Here is a 25,773-nt window from a genome sequence, read left to right as displayed (position 1 = left end):
TGACACTAATACAGTTCTAAAAGGCACATGACCCAGAACTTTTCGAACCACGGTCCGAATGGGAGAACACAACTCTATGGGAATGCCGCCGAAGCGGGTACTTACCATCCGACGTGGATCGCCGCAAGACGAGCCGGTGAAGATTGTTGACCCCGACGGTCTCCGGAGTCCTCGAGGGTAAGGCCGGGGACGTAAACGTCCATCTCGCTCTGAAACCCGGTATGGTGGCACAGGTACAGAGGAGACAGGCCAGGCGTGAGTGGCGTTTAGACTGCTAAGTGTAACAGATGGCCATAGTCCCACACCACTTGACGGTGGGGCACGCCAGGAACAGAGGAGCCCTAACGGAACTCATGTTCCCTCCCTCGTCACAGCGGCTCGATGTGTCGTGACGCCAATGCAGAAGCTGTCGGACCTGGATCCGGAAGTTCTGGATCACCAAGGACTGCCAAAACTGTAGGAACAGTGCTGATGGCAGTGGTGATGTCGCTCTGCCCGAGCGTTGTCCAGCCTGGAGAAGGATGGCACCGATGTGCTGGATGGCGTCAGCGGCGGACGATCACGATGTCGGCGATGATGGGTGCCACGGTGCTCGGCCCGGTCTTTCCCCAGCGCCGAGATGGAAGCCCTCGTCGTCCTGGAAGGCGATCGATGACGAACTGTCAGCACGCCTGCTCTGCTCCTGACACAATGGAGTGTCTTAAGCTAATACGGGGCTTAAAAAAGAACCCAAAGCGTGGAGCAATGTGAGGAGGCGAGGGTATTATGTGGCGGTGCTATGTCGGTATTGACGATATTGAAGGCAACCTAAGGGGCTTCGAGGATATCATCAAAATGGGTATGAAAAATCGTCGATGACTGGCCAGGAGAATGATGACAGTGACGGGCACTGACAGCAGTGGCATAGGTATCTTTGAAACGATGTGGAATCGAATAATCGAAAAACATTGCCGTTATTGAAAAAGATACCGGCATCGACTGAGTCGAAGTCGAATCAATAGGGCGTCAAGGACACCGAAGGAAAACGGAGGTGTCGAGGGCATCGATGCATGGAGGCGGGCATTTATGCCGTTTGTGGCATGGCCACGGGCATCAACTATAGGGCCACAGACGTTGACGGTATCGATTTGGACAGACTCAGATTTCCAAGTGTACATGGCATCGGTGCCCCAGACACGTGTGTCGGTGGCATCGATATGGACACGTATGGAATCGATGGCATGGATCTCCCAGTCGATGAATTCCATCCCGGCATCAACGCCAGTCCTGGAATCGGCATGGGCATCGATGCCAGCCATAAGGCTGGCATTGGCATCAACGCCCATCCACGGAATCGAGCCGGCATGGATATCCACCGATGGGATCCACCTGGGCATCGAATTTCACCGATGGGAGCAGCCTGGCATCGACTGCCCTCGATGGATGCATTCTAACATAGATGCCCATGGATGAAACACCTGGGCATCGGTGTCCATCGATGCAAAAGGACCCGGCACCGATGCCATCGACGGACAAGCCATCCGGCACCGATGTCCATCGATGGGGACCATCCGGCACCGATGTCCACCGATGGGGACCATCCGGCATCGATGTCCACCGATGGGGACCATCCGGCATCGATGCCCACCGACGAATCGATGTGGCACCGATGCCCCCCGATGGAAAGGGCTGGACATCGGTGGGGAGGATGGGGCATCGATGGCATCCCCAAAAGGGGGGGTGGCATCGATGAAGTGACCCTGGGATCGTTAAAAAGTGTCTCGGGCAGCGGTGGCGGCGACCCGAGTATGCATGGCAGTGACTAACAGCGTGTGCGTCAATGGCATGCATCCGGGTAGGGACGGCACCGAGGAAGCCCAAGGAAAAAAACAGTGCGTAGGAGGAAAAAGCCTGGTAGCACTGAAAAGCAAAAAACATGGATAAAGGCATCAGGGCACCGTGGGGGGAGGGGCGCTGATGACATATAAAAGCCCAGGGCGGTTTAGGCGGGTCCCGGTTGTAGCGATAGGGTATCGACTGCGTGAGGGTACCAGGGAACGAAGGACTTGAAGCTACAGAGGTCCTAAGTTAAGGAAAAAATCCCTACCCCACTAGCATAAGCAAGCAGAGTGTCACAGAGATACTCGCAAGCTGTTTAAAGCTAACTGAAAAATGGGGGAAGGGAAGGCTTCAGTCAGTTAACAGCCTTAAGATAGTGACAGGAACCGACCGAAAAATAAGAATTAGTACTCACCGAGCGTCGTAAAAACGTACGCGGAGGGAGACCTGTGCAGGGAAAAGTGTTTTTTGAAGTGAAAGTTAAGTGTTTCCATGAGGTAATTAGTTAAAAAATCCTCACAGAGCTCCAACCGCTATGCTGACTGCAGAGCGGAAAAAAGAAGACTGAGGGAGACACCTGTGGCTCACAGGGATAATTGCAGGCTGGGCATGCTCACTGCACCCAGTGTGCCAGTGTCAGTCAAAGCTTGTTGAAACTTTGACAGAAAAGTTTTCCGTACAGGGCTCCATCCTCGATGTCACCCATTTGTGAGGACTACCATCCTCTTGTCCTGTGAGAAAGGTGCTTAGGCTTCTTGTTTACCAGTGCCATCATGGAGGTAAATATCCATTTGAATGGCTCGCGCTAAAAAAGTTATGCGCACAAAAATTAAGCGCTGGAGAAGTTCTGTTCTTAAGGCACATACACAACTTGTGCGCCAATCTATTGTTGAAAACAATTCAAAAGTTGTGCTTGCAAAAGGCACGTCCAAAACAGAGCACACTACGCGTGCACAGAGCTAATGCACTGTACACACCAATGGCCTGTAGGAGCAGCAGAGCATGCGAAAACGCCGCCATGGCCTACCATGCGGCATGCAAGCAAAAAGCTTAACTGCAGGGCCTAGCCCACCGGGGCTGCTCAACCCACCAGGCTGCCCAGGTTCCCCATCCCCAATAGAAACGGGAACGCACATTGGGATGGTGCGCCAAGCATGGAGACCAGAGGAAGTTCTAAAAACCCATCTGTCTCTATATCTGAAGGTAAAATGCTTGCTTTTTTTTTTTTTTTTTTTTTAAACCTTACCCGAGTTCAGCGCTTACCAGCTGAGTACAGAGACTGTCTCCAGCTGCAGGGGGAAAGGGCATCTGCCGTCACCACCATGCTCAGCCTCCTGCACCTGCTGCTCATTCAGCTGAAAAGAAGCAAAGTCTACACCATTGAAACCCAGCTACTGGAATTCTCAACTGAGGGAGCGACCTTTTGGAATCAACACAGGAATGCAGGGCTTTCTTTTCCTAAGTCAAATTTCTCCTTCCAAAAAGCTCAAAGCTATCCCCATAGGGAGATGCACGTTAACCATCTGCTGGAGATGGAGAATACTGGCAAGCTGGGGTCACTGCAGGAATGCATACACACACACACACACATATATATATATATATACACACACACATACTGTGACGTCAGCTTGCTCCGTCTCCATCTGCTGGCAGAGGAGCATAACCCACCGGTCTTGAGGCCATCTATTTACACACTAGGAAATGTTTATTTTCCCCTACTTGATGGTAAGGGAATTTTTAGGTTTGGTTACGTTAGACTGAGCAACTGTATGTAGCACATCAGCTTAAGTACCAACAGTATAGTAAAGCTTTTGTTTTCTGACTACCTGCTGGTAGGGGAGAAAAGCCCAATTGTCTGGACTGGTCTGTGCGACTCGAGGAAAGAAAATTAGCAGGTAAGAACCAAACTTTCTTTAGAAATGCTCTACTGGGACCCTATCCAAACCCCATCACTTCTCATAACGATTGATTTGCTGTACCCCTATCACTTCTCGCACTGTGTAATTTATTGTTTTTACCTTTGATTTCACTAACTTGGTTACATTCTCCTTCAGGGTACCCTCCACAGCAGTGAGCTTGGCTGCTATAGTAGTGCTCAGTTGGCCTGTCACGGGCTCCAAGCTCTTGGAAACACCTGACCGAAACAGAGAAAAAGAGAAAAAGAAAGAATGTGAAGGGAGAGTGATACAGAACTGTATCCAAATGATTTATGCTTATGCTGAACAGACTGAGTCAGCAACTGTCATTTTGTATTGAGTTGTAAGTTGATAGTGTTCCATGAAATGTAGGGAACTATGGCTTTCAGGCAGGGCAGATCCTGTGGGCCTCATGTTGTGGCCAGATAGAGAACTCCAGTAAGGACTCCTGCTCTTAAAGAGAAGCTTATAGATATCACAGTCTGTTTTCTATAAACCACAGACTGTACAGATATCTAAGGGATGTGTACTAATCTTGAAACACAACTTACAACAGAATTTGGGGGTAGAGACCGAGGAAAGGAGGTAGAAGGAAGGGTTATTACATATTTCCTGTCAGTTCTGTTTCTTGTATGTTCTAACCTTAATTGTGACTCCGCCTTTAATACCATTGATTCCATATGGACAAACACATGATCTAATATACAGCAATATTTTCTTAATAGGTATTTTCAACAGTTTCGACCAACATAAAGCAAAGCTGGTTACCTGTAATGTGTTCTCAGTAAACAGTAGGATAACGTCACGGATGGCAGCTAAATTGAAGCTGCTTCTGGAAAACTGAGGAAAAGCTTAGAATGTTTTTCATGACATGCATGGGGAGTCATGTCTGGTTTCCATCACATGGGCCCATTTGTTCTTATGAAATAGCTTTAACATATTAATTCTCGGGGGGGAGGGGGGAGGATAGATAACTGTGTTTATGTCCTTAGAGAACCACTGCTAGAGGTAAGCAACATTGCTATGAGGACAAACTGGTAAGAATCCACACAAGTGGCATCCCTAAATAAGGATTGCCACTCAACAAAAAAAAGGAAAAAAGAAAAACAAACAGCACCAATGGGCAAACAACCTTTTTTATATTTTTGGAAGGCAACCCAAAACAAAAATGAGTCGAGAGAGGATGAAGCTGGTCTCTGTCCCTCAAAGAGGATTTTAAGGATGGATTCTGGGAATTATCATTCAGAGAACAGTGAGAATGTGAAGATTGAACTTTATATTGTAACTTTACAAATATCCTCAATGGAAGGCAGTCTGAAATGGGCTACTGATGATGCTATGGTTCTCACATTATGATCCTCGATATTACCTTCCAGATTTAGGCCTGCCTAGGCATAACAAAGAGAGATGCAATCTACTATCCAACCAGACAGCATGTTTTGGTTATAACAAAATCTAACCCCACTTGGGTGAAAAGGAACAAAAAAATTGGATGGACTTCCTATGGCTTTGGTATGCTTCAGGTAATAGGCAATTGTTCTTTGCAGTCTAAACTATGTAGAGTTTGTTCATCTTCATACAATCATAAAAAGTAGAAAACCTTGAGGTACGAGAAAAATGTAAGTAGAATGACTGGATGAAATCTGACAGCTCTTGACAGAAAATTATATTTGCATAGAATCCTTATTATGATGAAACCTCAGAAGCAAATACTACCCTACCCCTCTGACTGTATCCGGACTTTAAAAGTCAGACACACCAGATCCATTAATGTAGCCTGTCCTCAACATGTTTGTCCTCCATGTCTTTGACTGGATTATCAGTGCCGTGGAGCAGAGACTCTCTTCTGTGTGTCTGTATAATGCTGTATACAAATTGTAGCACTTTATAAAATGTTTAATAGTATCAGGTGGCTAAGCAATTAAAGCCTGGAGCTCACTAAATGTAGGCTGAAGTGACTGCCACAAAAAATACTTCCCCCCCCCCCCCTTTATTTAATTTTTAAATGTTATAAACATTACAAAAAAAAAAGGAAAGCAGTATTGCAGTTTAAAGAAAAAAAATAAATAATATACAAGGAAAATACATAATCTGCATACTTAACCCATAATCATTGGGGGAGTCAGGAAAGATATATGCATAATTACACATAGTACAATTCCATTGACATATGCATATTATCCAAATAGCAATAACAATAGGAGAGAGGAGTTAAATTAAAAATGTTTACTGGTCTTTATTCTCAATTATCTGAACTGGATTCTCATTTATACTGATCTCATCTAGTAAAAATCTCTCCAAATGTAATGGGTCAGAAAATATTCATTTTCCCCCTGAAAAGTAATACAACAAGAACATTTCAGGAAAAAGGTGACACCAATAGCCAAGATTTTACTCTTCAGAGACAAGAAATGCCTCCGATGAGCCTGGGTGGATCTGGAGACGTCAGGAAATATTTGAATTTTTTGGCAACAATATAAAGCATCTTTATTCCTAAAGATATTTTTGAACACCTGATCTTTATCTTGCTCTAATAAAAAAAGGAACAAAAACTGTTGTTCTATTATCATCACATTTGTTGATTCCTCTAGAAAAGTAGATACTCCTAAACTAGAGGATTCATCTATATTATCACTCTGAATCTTATCTTTTTCAACCACTTGTTTAGGAAAATAAAAATTTTTTTTAGAAATCTTAGGAATATTGTCAGCGTCATGACAATATTTCTTTTAAAAATTTCTTAAACATTTCATAAGGTGATAACCTAGTTTTAAGAAAATTAACCAAGCATAGATTTTTAGAACACATTTTCAATATTATCAATTTCATTATGTAGAACCAAATTATCCTTAATATGCATAAGTTCAGAATTCTGTAATAACTGAACCTTAGAGGATAATGACCCAACAGCAGTTTCTAATCCAGAAGTTTTCCTAATCTGCTCATTGGTGTTAACTAGGGAAGACAAAAATGAATTCACTTGTGAGACAGAGTCCAGTTTAGATATCATCCTCCATAAATCAATAAGCGTGACATTAATAGGGTCTTCAGCAAACTGTTGAAGCCTATTTCCACAGATGATCACTATTATTAATAAGAAGGGCTGATTTGAGGGTAAATTTTCTGTCTGAAAATGTCTAGTGAACAATTCAGGTTCAACACCACCAACAGTCGTTAAGTCATTTACCTTAGTGACATCAATTGATGGAATAATTGGTGGTTGTGGAGGAGAAGAAGGACCTTTGCCAGGACTCAAGCTGAAAAAGAAGCACCCTCACTGTCCTCAATAGGCATCTCAATCACACTTGTTATGTGATTGTCCATAGGGCCTCAAAGATCTTGTAAAGTAGGAGAAGTTGTGATTTTGGCTTTCCTTTTCTTCCCCATTTAGAAAGAATCAATGCATCTACAAAACTCCCTGAAGTTGTGCCACACTGCCGGGAGATTTAAAAACTGGCAGTCACTTCCTGGTGATGTCACCCGCTGCATCTCCAGAAGGTGCCAATCAGATCAACCAGATTCAGCCGTCCGGTCAATCAACGCTGGTAAGAGGCTATCAGCCCCAGCAGGGAAACAGGGCGGCCCAGCAACTCCTCTCACCTCCAAAACTGCCCCCCCCCCCCCAAAGTCAGGTACTTTAATGCATAAGAACTAGGTTAGTACCACATTGAGTAATCATGACATATGAGGCCTGATAGAAGACTTCACTTGAAGCAAGTCCTGAATAAATCTGACAACTAAAAGCTATATGGAGTTGGGTATCCCTTCCACATGCCAGTGAAGAATGTCTCTTGTCTCTCATATATCACTTTACAATGGCACCAGCCAGTCTCTATGGCCAGGGCCATACTGACATTAAACTGGTGCTGGTTTCAGGGCCGACTGGCACCATTTTGTTGTACAAACAATTTGAACTGAAATATTTATTTTATTTACAAGGACTTCTAGCCTGCCACATTGCAAATAACATGTTCATATTGGATAACAATACACAAAAATTATTCAGCACTCAAACAATAAAGAAGTTTAATATAACCATTAAAGTAAAACTTGAAACCGCCCCCTAAAAACAAGCAAACATATGAATTTTGAGGGCTGCACACCTCTACTAGAGACTAAAGGTTGGGCTAAAGCAGTGTTTCATTGTATTGAAATAGAAGGTTTGGGAATATCTTTAGGCATACTGATAGAGCAACCACTAGGCAATGAAGCCATGGAAACTATATCTGACATGGCCAAAAAGGCACTATTACAGTAGTAACATATCTCTTTTATCGTTTCTTAACTTGGAGATTGCTCTGAATATGAGTGATACTGGTGGAAAAGTATACATCAGTCCTTGATTCAATGAAAAGGAAAGTATATCTGATATTAGGTGGTTGGGCACTGGCCTGTCAGAGCAATAAGAACATAAGAAGTTGCCATACTGGGTCAGACTGAGGGTCCATTAAGCCCATTATCCTATTTCCAAGTACCTGGCAAGTATCCAAACATTAAACAGATCCCATGTTACTAATGCCAGTAATAGCAGTCAACTTGATTAATAGCGGTTTATGGACTTCTCCAGGAACTTATCCAAATCCAGCTTCACTAACTGCCATAACCACATCCTCTGGCAATGAATTTGAGAGCTTAATTGGGCACAAAGTGCAAACATGTTCTCAGATGTTTTAAATGTGCTACTTGCTAACTTCATGAAGTGCCCCCTAGTCCTCCTATTATCTGAAAGAATAAATAACAGATTCACATTTATCTGTTCTAGTCCTCTCATGATTTTATAAACCTGTATCATATTCCCCCTCAGCAGTCTCTTCTCCAAGCTGAACAGCCCAAATCTCTTTAGCCTTTCCTCACAGGGGAGCAGTTCCATCCCCTTTATCATTTTGGTTGCACTTCTCTGTATCTTCTCCACTGCTCCTATATCTTTTTTGAGATGCGGCGACCAGAATTGCACACAGTTCTCAAGGTGCAGTCTTCACCATGGAACGATACAGAGACATTATGACATTCTCTGTTTTATTCACAATTCCCTTCCTAATAATTCCTAGCATTATGTTTGCTGCAGCACACTGAGCCAACGATTTCAGTGTATTATCCGCTATGATGCCCTGATCTTTTGCCTGGGTGGTAACTACTAATATGGAACCCAACTATGTAACTATAGCATGGGTTATTTTTCCCTATGTGCATCACCTTGCACTTGTCCACATTAAATTTCATCTGCCATTTGGATGCCCCATCTTCCTGTCTCGCAATGTCCTGCAATTTATCATAATCAGCATGTGATTTAACTATTCTGAATAATTTTATATCATCTGCAAATTTGATCACCTCACTCATTGTATCCCTTTCCAGATCATTTATAAATATATTAAAAAGCACCAGTCCAAGTATAAATCCATGAGGCACTCCACTGTTTACTTTTTTTCTACTGAGAAAACTTTTTTTCTACTGAGAAAACTCAATTTCCCGTTTCCTGTTTTAACCAATTTGTAATCCATGAAAGGACATCGCCTCCTATCCCATGACTTTTTAGTTTTATTAGAAGCCTCTCATGAGGAACTTTGTCAAGCACCTTCTGAAAATCCAAATACACATCTATCAGTTCACTTTTATACACATTTATTAACATCTTCAAAAATGTAGCAGATTTGTGAGGGAAGACTTCCCTTCGGTAAATCCATGCTGGCTATGTTCCAACAGAGAGGGAGTTTGCAGTAGAATAGGGCTACAAAGACATCTATTTGTGAAATTCTCCACAAGTGAAGGAAGCGTGCTGTTTCAGGATGCAATAACCATTCATCAGGCTATTTTTGCAGAACTGATGTGGGGTCGCCGTTACCGTTTTTGCCGGGCTGCACGGCGCTTGGGGGGTTGGTCAGAGAATCTTTGAGGTTGCGCGATGGTGCTATTAGACGTCTTGGGCACGTGCACGTTCGCGTGCCTAACGTTGAATCGCACATGCGCGCAGGGCAGGGGGTTTGTGGAGGTTACTTTAAGGGAGAGAGCGTCTCGGGGAGTGGGGCGAGTGCTGGGAGTTCTGTTGGAGCGCTCGAGGGTCCTCGTGAGCTGGGGGCTCGAGATAACTCGAATGTTTTAAAGGTACGTCAATCTCTGTTTGTATAACTGCACTGAGAGGAAGCGTTGGGGTTGCCTTGGCAACTTGACAGCAACCGCAAATGCAGCATCTCAGCCTGTCTCTGTATTTACTGTTTTAAAAAGCATCTGTAGTTTTGGGAGATTCATTCTAAGTTTGTAATGATATTAGACTTGCTTCTATGAACCTGCTTTGAATCCTGATTGTTGTCTTGCTTCAGCTGTGCTTGTTAATTAACTAAGTGTTGGAATTACTCCGTTTATCTACCTCAAAAACAAAGTGTGTTTGAAAGAATGTGTTATTAAAAAATTCTTTAAACTTCCTCTGGATTCAAGCTTTGCATCAACTCAAGGTCAGTGTTTGAAAGACTGTTTATGAAAGATCCATATTTATTTAAAATCATAAATCTAATAGAGTCCACAAAAATTAATATAGGCAGCTAACAGCTATATGTTATGACTCAAAGTATCCACTAAGACATTGCTTTTGCCCGGGAAATTGAGTTTTGAGAAATTTGTCATGAGATCACCTAATTCCACATTTTTCATGTTTCCTTGCAAAGCCATGAACATCGTGTTCTTTTGTATTTGTAGTACATTGCTACCTGATTGTCTTTTTGGATTTGAAATACCGCTACTTTCAGCCATGGCTAGAGGACTTCATGAGCCTTGAATATTGCTCTTAGTTCCAGAAGATATATGTGAAGTCTCCGCTCGTGCATGATTCAAGACCCCTGAAAGCACGCAGTACTGAGATACGCATTCCCATCCTTGAATGGAAGCATCTATGGTCAGTACCTGCTGAGTATGAAAAGGTTGACGATGAAGAGATTTGAAGGTTGGGTCCACTACCTAAATGTGAATGAAATAAGATGTCTGGAAAGACCTATCTTGCAAGACATTGATTGTGAATCTTCATTCAACTGAAATTTCAAATGCCATTGAGTGTCTTATGTGTAAGCCTCACAAAGGGTGTGCAGACCTGGATTTTTCAATAGGATCACCAGACCTTTGCCCAGGGTGGCGAAAAAATGTGGGGGCAGCAGGTTGGCTAAAGATTTACTATCTTTGAGCTTTGCTGAATCTCAAACAGAAAACAGCCCTCTGCTTCCTGATCAAGCCCATCCCTTCCTAGCAGTGTGCAGGGAATAGGATGGGAGGGGCTGATCCTGGACAAGGGGGATCATTTTGGGCAGGTCAGAAGGAGCTGGGTGGGGGTGAGGAGAGAGGCTTGGGATATCTGTATGTGAGAGAAGGGGACAGCATTTGTGTGCGTGCGAGAAAAGGAACTGGTGCCCGCTGCTTGGATGCTACATTGAATGAGAGATTAGAGAGAGGATATGACAAGGAGCAAGACCAGAGCACAGTAGGGACACCTGCCTCCTCCCTACCCCAATGTAATTCAGATCTTCACTCCCTTGAATCTTCCTTTTTTTCTCCCCAGATTCTGAAATCCAATCCTTTTCTCCCTTCCTCTTGTCCCAACCTAGATTACTGAGCTTTCCCCCTTCCTCGATCTTCCCCCATCTCCCATCCCTCTCCTCCCACATTCATTTTCCTTCCCCTTATCGCTTCTCTCTACTGATGCTTGTGATCTCTTTTCTTCACTCAAAAAAATTATTATATAGATAAGCAAAGTTGAAAAATTACTTCACTTATGTATTTTATTAACAACATTTATAACCCTCACTCATAAGTGTCCCTTAAGGGGGCTCACAATATTTAAACATTCATAATTTTAAAATGAATAATTAAGACACAAAGAAAAAATAAAATTAAGGACTTAACTAGACAAAACTACAATAGACAACTGAGCACATTTTACATTTTCTAAACACCTTTTTCCTGAAGTTTTGCAAACAGAGATAAGCAAAAAATGGAACATAAAAGTAATGGTTCTCCACGTAGAACACATACATTATAAAGAAATAAAGATAGAAACTTTAATGACAGAAATCCCATGCGGAGAAACAGTGTGTCAAACTGTTCAAAATGTCACCCCTCTCCCAACTTTAATGTACAATCCAGAATCTACTATAAAGTAATAACAATAATATTCAACAACATTCATTCCAAAAACACCGGACTGCTAGGAATAACACTACAGCCCTACAACCCTAAATGAACACTAAGAACCCAAAATAAAGGTCTCCTGAATATTCCCACTATACGGAACAAACATTTGACACAAATAAGAGAGAGTATTCTCCATAGCAGGTCCAAAGCTCTGGAACTGTCTACTGGAAACTCTGTGTGTGCTACCAGACAAAGAAATTTAAAAGTGAATAAAAAAACATGGCTAGTCATTAACGCATATATTTTAACAAACCTCAGAATATACAGACCAAATAAAAGACAAAGACAAATGATACCCGCAGCATGAAGAATAATTCAAATGAGAGAATGCATTATTCTCAAACAATCCACAGACTAAGAAGTGAAAACTACCTTATCTGTGATTACCAACAGTCCTTGCCTTATGTTCTGATCGTAATTATTTGCTCCAGAAACAAGTCTCTAGATAGATGGAAATTAATACCTACATATGCACTCCAACATCATAAACAATCATTTTGTTTTGTCTATGTTTATCTGTTTAATGTATAACTATGAATGTCATCTTGTAAACTGTTGAGATCTATAACTGGAACAACGGTATATAAAATGTCTAAATAAATAAATAATGGGAACTCGAATCCAACTAGCAGGGTAACGGGCATTCTGCATTTACCCTGGAAAAACGTATCATACTAAATTAGCATGACAGATTAAATTGTAATATAATAAAGAATAAAATAAATCGACAGAAGAAATAGCAGCATAATACAATATTGTAGAAGACATATAATGGGGTAGCAGATAACTCATGAGCAGATGACTATTAGGCCAGCTATGCTGACAACAAATTGTGAAAAATTTCAGCTAGATTTGAAAGGTATATATGAACCTCAAGGAAATCATCATCTAATTGGGAACTGGCTGGAGCAGAAACAATGGGACCACTCAATCAACCATACACCAGTACAGAATATCCTTGTAATCACCAAGAGCTTCATGCCAAATTTGGAGCATAGCTTTCCATCTCAGCTCAGAAGTGTGTTTCACAGATGAATACTCAAAAACGAGAAGTTTGTTTATCCTGGACTTTCACTGGGCTAAATTCAGGCTATAGCAACACAGCCAAGAACACAATATGGCTTTTTTACCCCAACCACTGAGACTTTATCTAAAAAGAGCTGCTTATCAGACCCCAAAACAACTGAGTCATTCTAATAGATGCCAAAAAGCCAAAACTTGGGGTTGCTAGGAAGCCTGTACTTCCAAATAGATTCAATAAAATTCTGAATCTTAAGTCAAAATACCTATATATTGGGACATTGCCAAAACCCATGAAAATCATCTCCTAATTTCAAAACACACTTCTGACAAATAGGAGTCGTACACAGTGAGGTATGGTAAGCTCTTTGTTAGGAAATATATATTTGAGAAATAAATTTGAACCGAGTTTTGCAAAGAACCACATTTTCAGATAGTCTAGGTATTTTATTAAAACATCTTCATAGTTCCTGCAACGAAAGTGCCAGGATAGACCATCTATTCCATTTTTGGAGAATCTGGGCCAGGTGATCACCAGGTTGCACCCTCAACAGTGCTTGATTAATTCTGGCACAGGACAGTTTCTCCTTATTTTCAACCATTATCTCTTCCAGCAACCCTAGTTTATTGAACTCAGGATTTTTTTTTGAAAGAGATTACTGAGAAAGTGCCTCACCTGCAACACATAAAACTCCTTATGCGATAACTCATACTTGGGTTGAAAATCTTGAAAACAGTGAATAGTCTGAGTATCCCCTACAAAGAAATGTCAAGCTTGTGCCAGACCCTTAGAATGCCATCTACTAAAGACCTGATCCTTCCAACCAAGGGGAACTGCAGATTTGCCTGAACAGAAATGAAAGGAAAAATATTCCCCTCTCTCCTTAAATACTTACATAAAAAGACCTCAGCATTTCGACAAGAAGAAACAAGAAGGTGAACCCTGAGATCTCCTGGGACCTCTTTCTCTGGAATTTAAATCAGAGTTCAGAGAGAAAGGACTAGCCACCCTTGTATCAGTTCGTATGGAGAATAATTATAAGACTGAAACATCTAGTCATGGAGATGTAACATACATGCTAAATTGTATAATCTCAGATTGGGGCAAATAAGGCTCCCTCTACTGGAATCACTCATTAGAAAATCCAGGGAAATACCTGCCCTTTTCCCAGGCCACAGAAGATGTCTAATTTTCTTATTAATTTCTGCTAAATTGGCTCTGCTCAGCCAAATGGGCAACATTTGAAGGACATACAACAATTTAGGGACTTTTCATTTTTAGAAGGTGAATTTTTTTAATTAGGGAAAGCGAGAGAGACCACCACTTTTGAAGGGAGCTTTCCATATTGCACATAAGTGGTTTTATATTAACATCAAAGCTTACTGACATCTGAAGAAATCTTTATCCACAAGTATTTAATTTCCCCCTCCACCCACCGTAATGGAAAATCGCCAATCCAACCGTCCATAAGGGAGCCCACGACATCCAAAATCTCAGATGTGTCTTGATCACTTTTTAAGCCCGTGAAGACTCCGAAATCCAACTGTCTTAGAATTTTCCCCAATGACTTCTGGGGCTCCGTAAGGAATACTAGATCAGCAGCAGCAAAGGCCACAATTTTAAACACCTACCCAGTCTTCTCCAAACTACTGATTTTTTCGTCCCTGTCAATTTTCCTCAGCAGGGGGTCAATTGAAAGAATATATAGAGGGGAGAGAGAGGGCAACCCTTCTGCACTCCTCTAGAAATACGGAAATTACCCGACTTATGGCCATTAGCTAGAATGTTGGAAACTGGAGAATAATATAGGAGGGCAACATACATAGCAAAATCTCCCTCTATCCCATACCTGTTCAGAACACAAAACATATAGGGCCAAGAGACTCTATCAAAGGCTTTTTCTGAATCAAAGCCTATCGCTACAGTGGAAATCTTGTTAGCCTTTCAGAGAGACATAGCTAGAGTCAGTTTCACTATATGGGAACATGCTGCCTTGCCCTTCACAAACCCCACTTGATGAGGGGAAACTAGAGATGGGATGACCAGACGTAGTCGATCAACTAATATCTTAGAACAAATTTTCAGGTCACAATTTAATAAAGAGATCGGCCTATATGAAGCTGGAGAAGAAGGATCCTTCCCTGCCTTGGCCACACCTTAAAGTATGCTTTATTAAAGTTTGGTGGGAACTGGCCCTCCCATAACGCCCCCAGAAAGAAATCACCCATAGGGCCTGCTATATAATGGCATAAAATGTAATAATAATCACAGGAAAAACCATCTGGCCCTGGAGCCCTACAGGACTTGCTAGCTCTGATGACCTGAGTTCTCTCAGACAATTGGATTGGCTTATTCAAAATCTCCAGCATGGGGGCTGAGAGGGAATGTGGAGCTGTTGAAAAAAATAGTTCCTCTTCCTTACTGCCCCCGATCATCTGAATATAGGATGGCGGGGGGGGGGGGGGGGGGGAAGGAGGGAACAGTGGGACCTCTTTCACAGAACTGTTTAAAAACTTCACAGATATCCTTAGCTTTGAAAACTATATTCCCCTTGTTGTTTCTGATCTTTTCGATATATGTTTTGCCTTTCCAAGCTTTCAACATATTTGCTCCCCATCTCTCTCCTCTCTCTCCCTCTCCTGTATTTTTTTTTCCTTCTCCCCCGAATCCCTTTATAACCTAGCAGGAAAAAAAAAGAAAGAAAAGCAAAGAACTGTGTGCACCACAGTCTGGCTCGCTTTATGAGAGGCCATATTTCAGGCTTCCGGCCCAGGGATGACTCTGGCATGCCCCTGGGAAACACTGTCTCTGGCCCCTACTCACAGGAAGCCATGTCCGAGCTCTCTTCTAGATGCCTTGGGGTCAATTGTGGCCACTGCCAGGCTGAGTGAAAATAAAATGAGGAACAGGGAAACCCACACTTAGCAAGGTCCTCCCAGAGCCGCCACTGACAAATCACTAATCTAGTAGCTCCGAGTCAAAAACGAGGCTCCCTTCTCTGCGCCTCCGCTGTAGCTGGTGTGGCCTCCTGCTCCCGGCAAACTCACAAAGCAGGCTGGAAGGGAGGTGAGACAAGACAGGAGGCATACCATCAGACAAAACATAAATGTTACTCAGGGTGCTTTGAAAGGAAACCCGATACCGCCAAAGTCCTTGTGCCATTTTCAAGCTGGTGGCATGTTTTGAATCTTCAAAGTTGCAAAACTTTGAAACAGTCACAATGCAGGAGAAGAAAATTTTCAAAAACAAGGAACTCAACCATGTCAGAAAACACGGAAGGAAACACCAATTTCCAGTGCTGCCATACTCAGGGCAGCTTAACAAATGCTTTGGCCGATGCAACTTCATCAAAAAGAGAAGCTTTGCTGTCCGACCAGATGCGAAGCCTTGCAGGGTATTGCAGAACAAACTTCATCTGTTTCTTGACAAGAATGGCACAGATGGGGTTAAATTCTTTCCTTAGTTGAGAAACCCCCAAGGAATAATCCTGAAAAAGTCAGCGAGCTGTCCTGTTAAGAGATTTCTCTCTGCTTGTGATATGCTTGCATAATCTGTTGCTTTTGGGACCAATTCAGGAAACGAGAAATCACGTTGCGAGGTCTTTCAGTCCTGTCGCTTGATCTCCCTGAATGGTTGTAAGGTTCAGGACTTCAAGCAGCCATGGTTCTAAGAAGGCTGCTAAGTCATGTTCTTCAACACACTCAGGTAAACCCAAAAATCTGATATTGATTTGGCGAGACTGGTTTTCAAGGTCCTCCAGCCTCTCCTGTCTTGCTATCGTTTTCTCAAGGAAGACTAATTTATTGGTATGGGCTAGGGAGACATCCTCCGGTACTGAAACTCTCCCCTCCAACATTTCTAGCCGTGGACTAAATTCAGAGAGTTTTGTATTTAATTCTGTGATTTGCTCTGAAATAGTATTAAGTCTAGAATCCAAAGCTGCCACGAGCTCTGCAATCACTTCATTATTGTGGGAAGCACTGATCTGTTTGTTAGTCTCATTGGTCATCTTGTCAGCTAACCCCCTCAGTTTTTCTTGTTCCTTTCTCCCAGCTTTAAGGGGCATAATCTGCGTCAATTTCTTCATACATTTGTCTATCAATATAAGGTGAGCCAGTGTAGTCGAAGAAAGCCAACTTTAATAGGTAGGAAAGCCCAGATTACACGCGATTGCAGGGGGGGTGGCACCCGCAGCTAGAAAAGGCACGTCCTTCCCAGCTTATCACATCACGTGACCCCCTCCATTTTATTTTATTTATAATGTTTCTATACCGCATACTACAAAAAAAAAAAAAAAAAGAAGATCATAGCGGTTTACAATGAAAACATTCACAATTTCAAAACATCTTACATGACATAACAGACATTGACCTGCAAAATTAACACTTCTCAACTATTTATTCTGCAAATTCACAAACTCCATTCTAAAAAGCCATGTCTTAAGGACTTTTTGAAGATTTTACAATTAGATATTAACCATACGAGTTTTGGCATAGAATTCCAGAGGGCCAGTCCTGCCATTGAAAAGGCATGTTCCCTCACCTCCCCTATATGTGCTTGCTTTAGGGTTGGAAATTACAAGAATCCCTTAATCTGCAACTGAAGGGCTTTTGAGGATATGTAAATCCGAAGAACAGCACCAAGCCATGGAACTTTAGTATTATGAATCAATTTTGGAATTATCAACATTTACATTTTATTCATGTTGCTATTGGTAACCAGTATAATAAGGCCAAAATTTGAGTTATGTGGTCATTTTTTCTTCCCAATTAACCGGGCTACTGCATTCTGTAACAATTGCAGTGGTCGAATTGTGGAGGAGGTAAACCTAGCAATATGGAATTACAATAATCAGAGGCTGAAAAAAATCAGAGATTGCAGGACTGATCTAAAACATTCTTTAGGCAGAAGTGGTTTTAGATGTTTCAATATACACAATTTGGGCTCTTATTGATAGGCTACATCAAGCAAGATCCCTAGGTGGATAACTACTAAGATACCAATTGTTTAACCACTGAAGTTCAGGCTGAAATTATCAGGTCTCTCTTTAGTACGTGATAAGACAATTTCAGTTACATTAAAGGATAAACAATTGTATTGCATCCATTTGTTAATGGCATCATGGTAAAATCCTCAAATATTCCAAAGTGGAAACTACAGAATTTTTGATTGGAAAAAAGAATTGGATATCATCTATGTATATAAAAAAAAGTTGAGACCTAGCCCTGCAAGTAATTTGCACAAAAGGACTAAATAAATGTTGAAAAGCATTGTGGACAATGCCAACCCCTGCAGGATGCCCTTCACTCTAACACATCTCTAATGCAAATTTGCTGTTGTCTATTGCTTAAATAAGAGTCAAACCACCTTAAAACACTTCCAGCTATTCCCAACTCTTCTAACCAACATTTCAAGATCTTATGATCTACTGTATCGAAGACTGCTGTTACGTCAAAAAGGACCAAAAGATAACCCTGACCTCCATCAAATTCCCTCTAAATTGTATCGAAAATAGACAGCAAAAGTGTTTCTGTGCTGCTATTTTTCCTAAATTTGAATTGATTAGCAACTACTATAACGTAATATAATAGATGGAAATGATTACCAATATGCTTCAGAATTTTATTTTTTTGCCAGAGCTGTCAGAGAAAACTGTGGTGTTGTACCTTAGATTTTCTGTTGTCTGTCCATATTTGGGAGGATGGGGCCAATGGCACCAACAGTGCCTTGAGGTGGCAAAAGTCTAAATCCGTCACGGAGGGTGTCGCATAAACTGTGGTTACCATGTAGTCTAACATCTCCATGAAAACCCTGGCCGGTACTGAAGCTTAGGTGGCCAAAGATAATACTACGCGGGTTATGGGGATACATTCTTTAATGAGGAAGAAAAGCTTTTCCCTTTAATGTGTCCAAATTTTCTCCCATGATTTCCAATTGATGAGTTGGAATCACATTTGAATTCTGCAAGTTGACTAAGAACCCTAGTAATAGAAGGGTGTGGAGCATATACACAGTGGACAGATTTGTTTCTTGCCAAGTTCTGCTAGATATTTACCAGTCATCTAAGTAGGGAAAAACAAAGTTTTTCCTGACACGGGCAGCTACTACTGACAGGCATTTTGTGAATGCTGTTGGAGGTGCTGCTAGGCCAAAGGGTAATACACAATATTGATAATTCTCTTCGGCTACCATGAAATGCAAATTCTTTGTGATCAATGTGAATAGAAATGTGTGTGTAGGCTATCCTTTAGTTCCAAAATAGTTGGCCAATCATTGATTTCTAGATATGGAAAGATTGTACTAAGGGTATTCATTTTGAATTTTTCCCTCAAGATATTTGTTCAGGTCCCTCAAAGTACAGAATATCCAGAAGTTTATTTGGTGTAATTTGGATTTTCAGAAGGCGCCCAACAAAGTCCCGCATGAGAGGCTTCTAAGAAAACTAAAAAGTCATGGGATAGGAGGCATTGTCCTTTTGTGGATTGCAAGCTGGTTAAAAGACAGGAAACAGAGAGTAGGATTAAAAGGAAAAAGGTAAACAGTGGAGTGCCAAAAGGAATCTCTACTTGGACCGGTGCTTTTTTATATATTTATAAATTATCTGGAAAGGGGTATAACGAGTGAGGTGATCAAATTTGCAAATGGCACAAAATTATGCAGAGTAGTTAAATCTCAAGTGGATGGTGATGAATTGCAGAAGGACCTTGCGAGACTAGAAGATTGGGCTTCCAAATGGCAGATGAACTATAATGTGGACAAGAGCAAAGTAATGCATATAGGGAAAAATAACTCTTGCTATACTTACACAATTCTATCTTATGAGTTACCACCCAGGAAAGAGATCTAGGCATCAGTGGATAATACATTGAAATCATTGGCTCAGTGTGCTGTGGTGAGCAAAAAAGTAAATAGAATGTTAGGAATTATTAGGAAGGGAATGGCAAAAAAAAAAGGATGGATGTCACAATGCCCCTCTCCTCTCTCTATGGTGAGACCACATCTTGAATACGGAGTGCAATTCTGGTCACCGCATCTCAAAAATGATATAGTTGCAGTCTAGAAGGGCAACCAAAATGAAAAGGGGCATGGAATGGCTGCCCTATGAGGAAAGGCTAAAGAAGTTAAGGCTGTTCAGTTTGGAGAAGAGAAGACTGAGGGGGAATATGATAGAGGTCTATAAAATCATGAAAACCGATTTACATTAGCATATTTAAGGCCTATTTACTTTCTCTGATAATAGAAGGACCAGGGGGCACGTCATGAAGTTAGCAAGTAGCTCATTTAAAACAAATTGAAGAAAATTATTTTTACTCAGTGCATAGTTAAGCACTGGAATTTATTGCCAGAGGATGTAGTTACAGCCGTTAATATAACTGGGTTTAAAAAAGGTTTGGATAAGTTCCTAGAGGAAAAATCCATAAACTTATTAATAAGCAATAGCAGCTTGTGATTTATTTAATGTTTGGGTACTTGCCAGGTATTTGTGACTTGGATTGGCCACTGTTGGAAACAGGATACTGCGCTTGATGGACCCTTGGTCTGACCCAGTATGGCAAATCTTATGTTCTTAGGATAAGAAAGTATCTTGAGTAAAATCCTTTGCTCCTTTCCATTAGTCGGACTAGCTCTATCGCACTGGCTGCTAACAGTGAAGCAGAAATCATCTGGAGGGGATGGATCTGAGGGAAGGTGTGTAGAATGATTCTCATCAGATGACTCTCCAGTGGGTATTGTAAAATATTAACACCCCTCTTCTGCCCTGTCAGTAGCTCTTCTGAGTATATATTATTTACATGGTTCACTTTATAAATTTCAGTAGTTTAAATGGTTAACTTTTTAAATGGTGTTTACATCCTTGCTCCTCAGACCTTTAAAAGAGATCCCATAATTCTTCTGACTTCAACTCAGAGAAGGCATCAACTTCCCAGCTATGCATCCAAGGGACCCTTTTGATGGCTGTTGAGACCTAAGAAATATGGTGCCTTGAGGAGTCACAGGCTTCCTTCCATTATATCTCTTGATGTGAGCTTGGCAGAAATTCACTAAGGTAGATGTCCTATCTTGCGCCATCACCAGTGATTCCATATGCTTGATGCTCACAATGTCTTGAGGACTGGATCTCTCAACACATTTTGTTTTATGAGGATGTACTTGATGCAGGTATTTACTCGCATGTCAAGAGGTCCTCTCAAATCCTCTGGTCAAGTTCCACCTCAAAGACAACTAAAGCCAAAATCAGGTTGGTCTCTGTAGAAGACAAGTCCTCTTGAGACATTTTAGAAAAAGTAAAGAAGGTTGTGGTATGGAGATTGTTGTGACCTGGTACTTTCTTGGAGAGTGAATTTACCTTAATTCAAAGCTGCCTGAAAGGAGAAATGGCTGCTGCCACTATATCCCTGCTCTTAGTATCATGCACTGATAGGGTTTCAGTGATGTTTCTATGCTTTTGCCTGATGCAAAACTGATACTCCCAGATACTGGTGTCAATGCAGATAAATCCTTGCAATGTATTAAGTGGGAGCAGCAGAAAAGGTTCCTTACTACTATACCTCCTCCAAGAGAGGAACTATGAGGAAGAATGATGCTCCCTCAATGCCTTTCTTAACGCAGCTTCTCAGTCGCTAGAGACCTTCCCAATGCAAGAGAGTGTCAAACTTCATTGTTAATTTGAATACCTTTTGGAATGATCCTTTCATTGCCTCCATTTCTTTGGAACATTTCAACAAATGCAGCAGTTAAGGAAGTTGTAATCTAGTCTGAGGCAGTACATGAAATCACTGAAGATCTATAATAGACATCTTGTGATCACATTGTGAACATTTTTTGAAGCCTCTGGATCACCTTTGTTATTGTCAAAAAGTTGCCAATGCAAAACCAAATCCATTCAAATATGAACAGAAAAGAAATTCCTCAAATGAAGCTATTGAGAAGGCTTCACTGAAGAAAAATTCTCAGGGCATCACATCTCGCAAAAGGAATAAAACTTATTTTAGAAAATGCCACAAACATGACAAGTGAGACTAGGGGTGAAAACAGCAGGTCAAAGGAGGAGTCAGTTTTTGAATGAGGAGCCTGAATAACTGCACTCAAGTCCTAAAAATCTCAGATGAAAACTATAGTGAAAAAAAAAAATAAGACAGAAAGGGACCTGTGCAATGGGGGCAGGGCAAAATTGCTCATGCATGACAAGAAAATCATTCTCTCTCCATCTTTTCATAAGATTCTCCAATCCAGCTATTACAGATGACATCACAGATGACAGAATTATTGTCCTGCATGATCTTGGATAAACCAAATGCACATTTTCTTTACCTTCAGAATTGCTACTTTATAGCAATATCTCTCAGGCATTTAAACACAAACAACTCCTGAATTCAAGTTGAGAAATACTGGGCTTAAAACAAAAAATTGAAAAAAAAAAGTTCTAAAAAACAAATCACCTACCTCTCTCTCAATAACTTAGGAAGCACCAATGCCATGTGCGTTGGCTTTGGAAATTTGCAATGACTGCACTTACTCTGAGGCAATGTCTTTTTCATTTCTTCCCGGATAGTCTTGTCGAGGCGATTACATAAAGCACTGGAGAGAGACTGTGATAGCTGCTGAGAAAGATGCTCTTGGAGTTGGCCATTTCTCTGCTGCCCCTCTGATAAGATGCGATCTAATCTTCTCTCTGAACAGATGTAAATGTTAAGGAAGACAGTATTTTATGGAAGTCAAAACACCAGACACATGAAAATCTAGACTGTTACAACTAAAAGTAATTAGAGAGGATGGGATGATTTAAATTGTGCTACCAGATGATTCTTTTGTGACACACTAGCCTGGACCACAGTGCACACAGCATGAGCCCAAGAGTGCAATAAATTTAGCATTTATTTTTTACACTATAGTGCTTAAAAAAATTTCTACTGATGCAATAAAATATCTTCATGCAAAGTGATAGAAAATATACCTACTAAACCAAAAATGTGTGCTAAAAACAGAAAGCATGCAATAGGTTTACTCCCACAACTTTGACAGGTACAACTTGCCTCCTTAGCTCCCTTAGCCTGTTTATGGCCCTACTCAGACACCCCACCCAAGTCTTTCTTTTTTTTTTTTTTTAAGACTGCTCTTGTGAAATTAAACTATAATCAGACTGTTGCTCGAGAAAAAACATTTATTGGATGTATATGACCGCAGCAGTGAGCTGCGCTGGATATGTATTCCAAGTGAATTATCAGGCTTGATTCGGGGTAGTAACCGCCGTAACAAGCAACTACACCCATGATTATTTGTTTTACCCAGACTATGTAATTCAGTCCTTGTTGGTAGTTGTCTGAATATAAATCATCATTTCTTCATTCCCCCTGCCATTGAAGCAGAGAGCTATGCTGGATATGATTTGAAATTGAAGTATCAGGATTATTTGGTTTGGGGTAGTAACCGCTGTAACAAGCAGGCTTATTTGGTTTGGGGTAGTAACCGCCGTAACAAGCAAGCTACTCCCCTGCTTTTTTTGTGGATGCAAATCCTTTTTTCCACATTTCCTCTTGCTGTTGAAGCATAGAGCAATGTTGGAGTTGCATTAACCATCTGTATATTTATTGAATAAGGACGTTAACCGTGTGTATGTTTATCTTTTCTTCATTCCCCCTGCCGTTGAAGCAGAGAGCTATGCTGGATATTAATTGAAAGTGAAGTATCAGGCTTATTTGGTTTGGGTAGTAACCGCCGTAACAAGCAAGCTATTCCCCTGCTTTTTTGAGAATAGAAAAAGGGTGGGGCATGAGTGTTCTGGGGCAGGGCAAAAAATTATGTATGTAAAACCATATTTTAAAACTGGCACCACTGCATGCAGCAGCCTGTTAGCTGCATATATTTACTGTTGATTCTGATGAGGAGCAAGTCTGTAGAAATTCCTCTTTAGGCCTACATGAACTGGGTGAGGGACCTGAATCAACTGGGGGGCATGCAGGATGAAGAACCAGAGAGGTTCGAATGATGTTTAGACGGACTGAGTAAACTGGTGGACTAATGGGTAAAACTGGGAGTGTCTTTCATGCAAGCATATTTTAAAATCCATTTCCATGTTCAGGTTAAAGCTGAGAAGCCGCTTAAAATTAGGAGCACACATACACACCTAAATGTGTGCATGATTTAAAATTCAAATGGATGTTCACTCGCGCACCCATACACATGTGTATGGGAGCCTGCGTGCTTGTTTTAAAGTTACAGTCTAAGAGTTAATCCCTTAGTCTTTTAGAGAGTCCCAGTTGACACTGCAGTCCTACCAGAATCCACTCAAGTGCCCGTCCACTGGCAACACTCTGCCAGCTGGATATCCACTTGATTTTTGGCAAATACCCTGCTCCATAAGCTGTCCTTTAAGTGATTTACAGGGCCCATGTGTCCACCACAAAACCTGCAGTCTTACAGTTCCAAAATATGACACTTAGAGACAAACAAAGGATACGGGCATCATTTCTGCATGTCACTGATCAGAGGCAGGACTAACAAACTAAATTCTTTGTTAAGAAAAAGGAAGTCCAGTGAACTGGAAAAGATGATATTGCAGATCAGGGAAAAGCAAATAATGATACAACTACACTACCTAATTAAGGTTTACTGTAATTAGTGTCTAGGGGAGCTCTAGTATCATTCTGTCTACAGAATAACAGTGCTGAACTGTGAAAGGGTCCTGACTGCAGGTCTGATCTGTCGAGCTTCCCAGTCAAGATGGAAAATTCTAGCCAACTGCAGTTGTTTTGGGGCACCCAATCATTTGACAAAACATTAACACACTCGCAGAACTTTACTTTGGAGGAAGCTGAAGGAACAGGAAGTTAATGCACTTGTTTTAACCCTTTCAGTCCTGGGTGATAGAAAGGAAAGCTTCCTGGTGGCCAGGAACTGCAGAACATTGTAGAACCTTGCAGAAGTCAGAATAACTTTTGGAATATAAAAGTCCCAGAAGCATTACAGGGAATTGCAACAGGCATGTATACACTTAATTTGCCATACTTATCTATTTCTATACTCAGTTTAGATTTTTATCCTACATTGATAACGCAAATTGCTTTCTTAATGCTCATATGGGACTTTGGAGTAACAAGTTACCCGATCTCCAAGGGTGTGATGTAAATCAAAAGTTTGCTAGCGTGTAGCCAGATTGGCTCAGGACCAATGGGTTATATGCTCCCCTACTAGCAGATAGAGACGGAGTCAGGTTTCAAAGCTGATGTCACCCTAGATACGCCCTGTGACCTCAGCCCTTCAGTATCTCTCCATCTTCTAGCAGATGTGTTCATGCTTTCCCTATGGGGATCACTGTACCCTTTAGAAGAAGAAATTCTACTTTTAAATTGGAGAAAAGATTGAGCCCCATTCTCCTGCAGTGATACCTAAAGGTCCTTCCCCAGGAGGTTGGCTCTCAGTTTCAGCTGTTCCTGTCATCCTGAGAGGTCTACCCTGATTTTTTATTTATTTTTTGGGGGGGGCAGGGGTTAAACTCCCTACTGCAATTAATAGTGAGTTGTTGGTTGTTAAATACGACCTAGCCATGTCTTCTTATCCCAGCAGCCCTGGGGTCTGCCTCGTGTTTTTCGCTCCTTCCCACTTCCGGTCAGAATGTTGGAGGGAGGGGAGAAAAGCTAGGGCATTCGTGGTATATCTTAGTGTATACCTGCAGGGATCGGTACACCAGCTTTTCCCTGTCCTTTCTGACCAATATTTCCTTTTGCTTTTCATTCTTCACTGGATGGATAGGCTTAACCTTGACAGGGTGGGTGTGGGTGAGCTTCAGTCCTAGCTTAACTCCCTACTCTGGAGTTTTTGAGCTAGCAGTCTTGTTAAGGGATT

The 25,773-nt window shown here is 41.5% G+C and overlaps 1 protein-coding gene across 2 annotated transcripts in view; it reads right to left on the bottom strand.

Annotated features, from left to right (window-relative positions):
* Positions 1–25,773, bottom strand: part of EDC4 (enhancer of mRNA decapping 4) — a 324,468-nt gene that overhangs the window by 65,558 nt on the left and 233,137 nt on the right. For both annotated transcript variants that reach the window (XM_029608825.1, XM_029608824.1), the window contains exons 23-24: positions 22,448–22,603; positions 3,840–3,955 (exon numbers count right to left, since the gene is read on the bottom strand). In XM_029608825.1, coding sequence (XP_029464685.1) covers positions 3,840–3,955; positions 22,448–22,603 — 272 coding nt within the window. The remainder of the gene's footprint in view (positions 1–3,839; positions 3,956–22,447; positions 22,604–25,773) is intronic.

Source organism: Rhinatrema bivittatum, chromosome 7, assembly GCF_901001135.1.
Source record: "Rhinatrema bivittatum chromosome 7, aRhiBiv1.1, whole genome shotgun sequence".
Taxonomy (NCBI): Eukaryota; Metazoa; Chordata; class Amphibia; order Gymnophiona; family Rhinatrematidae; genus Rhinatrema; species Rhinatrema bivittatum.
This window is presented reverse-complemented; position numbering and strand designations above follow the sequence as displayed.